The sequence below is a fragment of the Chrysochloris asiatica genome, unplaced genomic scaffold (assembly GCF_000296735.1).
Source record: "Chrysochloris asiatica unplaced genomic scaffold, ChrAsi1.0 scaffold00038, whole genome shotgun sequence".
Lineage (NCBI taxonomy): Eukaryota > Metazoa > Chordata > Mammalia > Afrosoricida > Chrysochloridae > Chrysochloris > Chrysochloris asiatica.
This window is the reverse complement of record NW_006408556.1, coordinates 5586849-5594760: the sequence shown is the minus strand read 5'-3', so window position 1 is coordinate 5594760 and position 7912 is coordinate 5586849. Positions and strand designations below refer to the sequence as shown.

Here is a 7912-nt window from a genome sequence, read left to right as displayed (position 1 = left end):
AAAATGAGACAGAACACTACAATAAAAAAAGCAGTCAGGATTTCTCATCCAGATACTATAATCTATTAAAAGGGGGTACTTCCCATCCAGAAACCATAATCTACTAAAAGGAATAGACACATAAACCAACAGGCCATATGGTTGATGGTAAAACTGGTCTCATAATAAACTCACTGGCTAACTTGTTTTCACTTTTTGTTTTTAACACATTAGAGCAAAAAGCCATCCCCAAATGAACTTTAATATTGAGATAAGCATACTTGAGAGCTTGGCTTTCAATGTTGCATAACTGAGTCCTTTTTATGCAAAACTAATTTGTACACTACAGAAAAAGCTCTTGTATCATTGTCTTGACTTTTCCTTAAAATGAGTGTTTAGGCTATGGAAAAACATCATGACAAAAAAGTTCAAAAAGACAAAGCTCTCAATAAATAGCATCTCCCTGGCAAGCCTGTGCAACTATAACAAGGTTCATACTGAACCTGACACAAATTTTTTCCTCACTAAAATTTGCATGGAATATTAAGAGAAGCACTTAAAATTTCACTTGTTTAAAAATCCTTACAATGCAATGACTTTTTCATATTAAAGACAAAGTCAAAACTATCTTTAAAGAGCACATTTAAGAAAACTAAGCCACAAGACTGTTGCATTATGATTTAATCTAGTTGCACACAAATTTTATATTACAGCTCCTAATTCTAAAAGGAAAATTAGGCATGCCTCCATATTTATTCTTCATTGTTACATTTGAACCATGTGAAATTTTACATCATGATGGACAATTTAGTTTCCATGCAATACTTCAAATTATATGAAATGAAAGCAAATTTTGAAACTTTGAAAAAATCTTCATGCTAATGATAAAAAGACTTTTTACGGGCCAACTTTACTGTTACAATGTACTGGAGGTTGCTAATACTTTGAAATGGTGATGGTCACTTGAGTGATGATGGACCTGAACTGTCACTTGGGTGACAACTAATCCATAGTGCCCTCTCAAATCATTTGTTAAGAATTAAATAACCAACTTTTTCATGGGACAAGAAGAACTGTGGTAGCAGTGGATTCAAGTGACTATATTACAATTAAGCTAATATTTTATTACTTCAATAGCATTTTACAAGAAAATATAAGTATGGCTTCCAATAGGAATGTTATACCTGGACTTGATACCAAGCTCAGATTGTGATTTGCAAGGAAAAACAGGCTTTCAAGTTAAACAACAATTTATAAACCAAAACTTTAATCCCAAGGATTCTCACAAAACATAATACAAAATGACATCATGAAAAAAAATCTTGCACAGTTAACTCAAAAAAGTCCAGCTCTACAATGTACCCTTAAACTGGCATAGGTATCTTGAAGTCTCAAATTTCCAAATAAACGATGTTACAACTTTTCATATACAGCAATCATATACGAAATTTATGACCTAAAGCAAAAGTGAAAAACTAATCTATTAGATTCTACACCAACTGGGCAATTTCTGCACATTGTGAAGACTTAATATTTTTAAAACCTCTAACCTAGCTTCACGGTACAGCTGTTACTTTCATCTGCTGCTTACATTCTTAGCTTTTAAAGACTGCTTATGGACTACAGCTGCATCCTATATCCCAGCTATGAATAGAAATTATTCTTAGTTCAATTTTTGTCAGATTTATTTTTGTAATATTAAAACATCACACTTTAGCTGGGCAAGATTTGGAGGTTTATTATGAGTCTAGGCAAGACTCAAAGTTCAAAGCAAATTCAATTTTGCTTAAGGGGACATTGTAAAGTAATAAATTCTTGTTTATTACATGCCTCATATGATCCATTTCAAACCATAGAGAATTACATCTTCATGTGTCACTGTTACAAGAGACAAACAAATTCGAACAGCTAAACATCTTAAAAATGCACCAGGCTTCTGACGTCTCAAACAAAACTTGAATTTTCTGTACATATTCCCATCAAATGAAGTTATTTCCTGTACACCACTACTCTTCTTGCAAACAATCTTCTATTTCCTTTCATTTGACCTAGATCGGCTTAAAAAAACAAAAAAAAGGTGATTAGTAAAAAATTTATACCTCTATTAAGGATGTGTTAAAGTTCTTTTTGAGGTAAAATTATCAAAATGTCTTGGAAGACATGTCTGATTTCCATATTTAAAATATGCAAGGTCTTTAACAGTTTAAGTCACTCAAAATCTACTTACCTACGAGACCTAGAGAAGGATCGGGATGGCTTATGATTTCTCTCCCGAGACAGTGATCTCTCTCTTCTCCTGTCTCTAGAAAGGGACCTAAACAAGACATGAAACATTAGGGCAAGTGTAATAATCACACACAACAAAAATGTACAAACTACACTCAATTCCCCATTAGTTTAAGATGTTACCATTAACCCTGTCATTTGAAACAACAGAGACAACACTAATTTTTGAGTATCTGGCCCCTAAAAGAACATCAGTTAGTACCTGCTCCGGCTGCGAGAGAAGCTTCTCCTCCTTGGAGATCTAAAAGCAGAAACAGAAAAATTAGGCTACTTATCAATTACTACTGATGGCGTGAGGCATTTCCCAACTTTTCAATTTCACTGTTGGGCCCAGTGAATGTGCCGAAGAACTGGCACCCACCGTCAAAAAAAACTCAAAACAAAAACCAGAACCAAAAAAAAAAAAACACCCAAAACCAAAAAGAAAGAAAAGAAAAAATTAAAAAGGCACAGAAAGATCAAGGAATAAAAAGCTCAAGTGGAAAAAAGCAGGTATCCAACCATGAATTCACTTTAACCAAGAACGCTTCACAGCAGATCTGTCCAATGCAAAACTTCATGTCAAACTAACTTCACTACCCAAACACCACACAAAAATGTAGTCCCACAAATAGTTCCAAAACAGTACCATAAACCAGTATTTGGAACCCATGCAAACCCAGAAGTCCATGACAAGACTTAGGTACCGGGTGGATAGTGTAATTTGGTGATAACGCGCTAGGTGTAAATATCGATGCCATTAAAGTGCTACATTAGAACTGCAATTGTGATCGTCACATTTAAGAGTGTGTTTAGACTTACAAAATTACCTTAAGGTTGGCCCACTTCACCCCAAAAATTGTTTTTAAATTTTGAAAACTGTTAGTAAAACCATTTAAAGGTGATAAGGATTCAACAATTTTTTGCTAGAAAGGAAAAGCTAAATGTTAGATATATTAAAATTTAGTTTGGCATCTCACACATGCAAATAAATTCCACTTGAATGACTAGTTACATTATGAGTTCCCTATCACCCTTAAAAGTTTTATTCAAGCAATATATATGTACGTTACCATTCAATTATGCACAGCCAGCCTTTGATCCAGAAAATAGAATTACTTTAAGCCGCTTACTCCTTATTTTAACCAGCAGTAAACTGTATAAGCAGGAAAAACTTACTAGTTTTGGGTTTCAACAAGCTAGAAATGGTGAGGTGAGGCTGCCGGACTGACGGCCAGGAAGAATTTGCTGAAAAGGTTTTGCCAGATGTTGCGTTGGATTTAGTTGGTTGGCGAAGGGGGTGTTGTGGATTTTTCCTGCTTTTTTGTTAGCCGAAGGCTGCTGCTGTAGTTGTTGTGAAGACATTTGGTAAATAAACAGCTGAGCTGATTGGCCAGGAATGTGTGGGCGGTCGAGGTGGCTGCTGCCGATTTGGTTAAGGTTGGAGAGAAGGCTGAGAGAAAACAGCATGCTCGGGAACCAAAGGGCGGTGCAACCTGGCGACTGGCCATGCCTGGGTCATGTGAAACGACACCAGCCAAGCTGAATGGGGCGCGCTGGTCACATGACGCTGAAAGGGGTAGTTGACTGGCTAATGCAGACTCAGAGGGTGGTGAGAAGAGACATGATGGTGACTCTGTAACGGGGTTCATTTTTATTAATAGATGGACCAAAAAGCACAAAAAAAATGAAAAAAAAAAAAAAACAAGCCATCAGTACAACCATCTATTAGCTAACAAATACTCTTTATTATGATGGGCAACAGTGTGTTGTTTTGTTTTTCAAAATAGCAAAAGGGGTAAGATTGTGAACTCCTTTCTCCTAGGACTGCACTCACCTGTAAGAGGTAAATTCAGTCCTGTAGAAAACTATTTTTGGAGGTTTGAGGAAATGTGGAGTTAGAACCCAGACAGTACTGCCTGGTCCAAGAATGATGCCATTTTCAATTACCAAAAAAAACAAAAAACAAAAACACCAAAAAACAAAAGCAAAAAACTGAATTCTCTCCTATTTTGGTTTGAAGAATAGATGACTGGGATTACTTCATTTTTTAAGTCCCCTTTTTTGGTCAGTGACTTTAGTTTCAGAATGATTTCTACTTTATCAGTTGTAACATTAAAACAGCTGTCTGTTTGATAAATATTACAATCATGCTAATAGTAGAAAACACTTTTTTGTGAAGAACTAGAATTGAATGTAATGTTTGTCATTATGGAGTCAAGAAATGGAAAAAGGCCTAAATTGAAGTATAAGGGAAGACTTAGAAAGATGCAACTAGAAGATGAACTAGAAGATAGATCCAAGATAGAAGTTACTAACTACCAACATGAATAGTGATCTAAAAGACAAAGCCAACACTCAGCACAACTCACATACCCCAAAAACTACTGCCCAGCACAATGTTTCATAAAAACCTCTGATTCTTCACAATATTAAGCTAAAAACCCATCAACATACTTTGAGAAATACCTGGCTCCTATTAGCTACTCCATTATACCAATACCTTTAAACACTATCTCTCAAGTACCTGCGACGAGGTGGAGGACTTCTTCTACGATAATCATCCCGAGGGCGACGTCCCCAAGAGGGAGGTGGACCACGATTCCGGCTTCTTTTTTCACCATTTGACAATTCCACTCTTACACGGCAGCCACACAATGTTCTTAGGAAGGTAAATTATAAAATTTCAATTTAGTAAACAATGCAAACTTTCCAATGTATAGCAAACAACACATCTAAATGTGTTGCCAGCTGTCTTCAAGTCAATTTGGACTCATGAATAATCATCCTCTTCATAAAAAACAATGTTGGAAACCCTATACAGGGTCACTATGGGTCGGAAATCAATGTCGGCACTTAATAACAATTCACAAAAATAGAAAACAGTTTCCTTGTATTTTATGAGTTATGTTAGAGTCAGTTTAATTAGGGGGCTCAATGTACATTCTTCCCCCTACAAATTTTAACTCATATTAAAGGAAAATGGTTCAATAGTTTTATTAAATACTGCAAATTTGTCCTACTCTTTATTATGATGGGTAACAGTGTTTTGTTTTTCAAGTTACTGTAAAATAAGCTAAATGCTAATTTGTTGATTTAGGTGCTATTTAAGTGTAAATTTAAAACCTCATCCTTGACCTAGTTCACACACTCCCTTCAGTCTCAATTATTTCAGTTACACATCTTATACTCCACTGTATTTGTGTTGCCTCCCCAATCCTCATAGACCAGGTTCTGAACCATATAGACCTAGTATTAACTTCAACCTACAATACTTGAATTTTAAAAAAAATGGCTGGAAACACTAAAAAGGGAGTAATCCCAACACCTCCATTCTTCTACTGGTACACAACCTTAAATTTAGGAAAATTGCCCTTTTCTGCAATTTGTATTATGTAGTTGCTGTTCAGCTCTGTTGAGTTGTTTCCAAGACGTGGCGACCCTGTAATAGGATTTCCAAAGAGCAGCTGGTAGGTTTGAACCAATGACCTTTTAGTCCATAGTCTAATACTAATCCTACAGTGCCATACCAGGAGTCCATTTGTTTGTATCAACAATGATATTTCATACATTTCTAGCCAACCATCAAATCTTAAAAAAAAAAAAGTAATATAGCACATAAAAGATCCATTTAGGGCCATCTGTCCACTTCAGGACATAAAATTCTGAAAGATTATCAGTTTTCCTGGGTTACTTGGAACCCAATGATTTTCAAATGCCAGAAAAGATGTTATGTCCTAGAGTAAAACTTGTTCTGTGCTGTTAGGACTCATAGCAACCCTGTATAGGGTTTGAGTGGGCAGCTGGTAAGTCTGAACAGCTGACCTTGTAGTTAGCAGTCCAGTGCTTATCCTACACAAAGCCACACTTATACAATCAGTCAGCTAATAATTGAGCCAACAGGATATTATAAACAAAGGTAAGAGAGAATAAACTCACATTTCCTGGATTAAATATTTCAAACATAAATAATCCTTGTGGAACGAACCATCATACAGCTACCATTATCAACACCTCCTGGCCTGGCCAGGATGCTGCTATTCTCTCCAAGTTACTTAAAACCCAACAAAAACTTAGATCCGACATTATTGGTCTTAGGAACTTTCTTCAATTGCCAGCTGAGTAAAACTTACTGCCTACATATTTCCACTAAAATTTACTTAAGCTTTTTTTTTAATAGGTTACAGAAACTTTGATTGATGATACACACAGCAAAAAAAAAAAATCTACAGCAGACAAAATATGTAGTTTTCTTTTTTTTTTTAATTACCTTCCATCTAGCTCTCGAACAGCATCAGCTGCATCCCGAGGATCTTCAAATTCAACAAAAGCAAAGCCGGGAGGGTTTCTAGCAACCCACACACTTCGGAGGGGGCCATAATATCCAAAAGCACGTTCCAATTCAGTCTTGTTGCCATTGTTTCCAAGATTGCCTACATAAACCTTGCAGTCTAAAGGACAGGAATCACGATGCATTTCTGTAATGATAAAAATGGACCCAAAATATTACATATTAACCCATATACCCTATACAAGCAACCAAATATCTGGAAACGTTTATTACCTTTGAAACAATCCATAAAAGGGTAAGAAGTTGATACATGCTAAAAACATGTAGTCACTAACAGAACAAATGTATGACACCCCTCCTTATATGAAATGTCACTAAATTGTGCACAAAAAATATTGAATCAACCATTTCATTATATAAAGGGCTTCAAAAAGTTCATGGGAAAAAAATCTCACTATGTTTTAATTCCATTCGCCCATGAACTTTTGAAGCCCCTCTTATATTTTACCATAAAATTAACTAAAAAAAAAAAAAAACAGTTGCAACATCCATGCCCCCTCAATCTTTTGTTATTCAAACCACCTCACACACCCCCACCAAAACCAGGAACCCAGTACACAAAAATGGTGGGGGGGCCTACCTGAGAAGCAAACACTGGAGGCACATTTACTACTCTCTAGGCACTTAAGGGCTTAACCACCAGTTATCTCATTTAACCCCCAAACAAAGTGATAGAAAAATATAAACTGCTCTAGAGTACACCAATTTGTCAGACAGAAAACAGCTAAATGAATTTAACTCTAACAGATGTATGTACTATGTTGTTGTTAAGTGCCCTGGAGAAGGTTCCCACCCATAGCGACCCTCTAGAGGGTTTCCAAGCAGTGACTTGGAATGCAAAAACGTTAATGGGAGGAAAAAGGGGGTGGGAGGGCAAACATGTAAGAAAGTAAGAAAATTAATGCTAACCCATCAGATAAATGATACAAATCTGCTTTCATAAGCTAGAAATCCGTGCCAAGCATTTTATATCTTAAAAAAAAAAATCCTTGGAATGTCACAGAAACTTTCCTGTGAAAATATTGGTTTTAATAACCGTATGTTGTGTGCTGTCGAGTCGTTTCTGACCCACAGTGACACTGTATAGGGTTTCCGAGGAGTGGCTGATGAGCATGAACCGCTAACCTTGCAGTTCAAACCGACTTTACAGCCAAGCGCATTAACCCACAGCGCCACACCAGGACTTCAGTAACTATATATACACATATACGTACATGCACATGGCACTATTCCTAACAGCCAAAAGTCCCTCAATATATGGATAATCAAAATGAAATATACATAATGAAATATTCTACAATTATAGGGGAGAGGCAA

General features: G+C 36.2%; 1 protein-coding gene across 1 annotated transcript; it reads right to left on the bottom strand.

The window, feature by feature from the left end:
- Nucleotides 1–1973: 1973 nt before the first annotated feature.
- Nucleotides 1974–6722, bottom strand: LOC102825961 (serine/arginine-rich splicing factor 3-like). Its single transcript, XM_006860413.1, has 5 exons — nt 6515–6722; nt 4772–4906; nt 2468–2506; nt 2207–2293; nt 1974–2036 (listed from the first exon to the last, which is right to left on the bottom strand). Exons 1-5 carry the CDS (start codon nt 6718–6720, stop codon nt 2009–2011), a joined length of 495 nt encoding a protein of 164 aa, XP_006860475.1. The 5' UTR covers nt 6721–6722; the 3' UTR covers nt 1974–2008.
- Between the last annotated feature and the right edge of the window lie 1190 nt (nt 6723–7912).

What these genes read in the sequence shown, in the direction of transcription:
- LOC102825961 (XM_006860413.1), bottom strand. Translation starts at nt 6,720, where the DNA reads ATGCATCGTGATTCCTGTCCTTTAGACTGCAAGGTTTATGTAGGCAAT. An exon ending in GTTCGAGAGCTAGATGGAAG is followed by an intron (nt 4,907 to 6,514) that starts GTAATTAAAAAA and finishes TACCTTCCTAAG; the next exon opens with AACATTGTGTGGCTGCCGTG. An exon ending in TCCTTCTCTAGGTCTCGTAG is followed by an intron (nt 2,037 to 2,206) that starts GTAAGTAGATTT and finishes TGTTTTTTTAAG; the next exon opens with CCGATCTAGGTCAAATGAAA.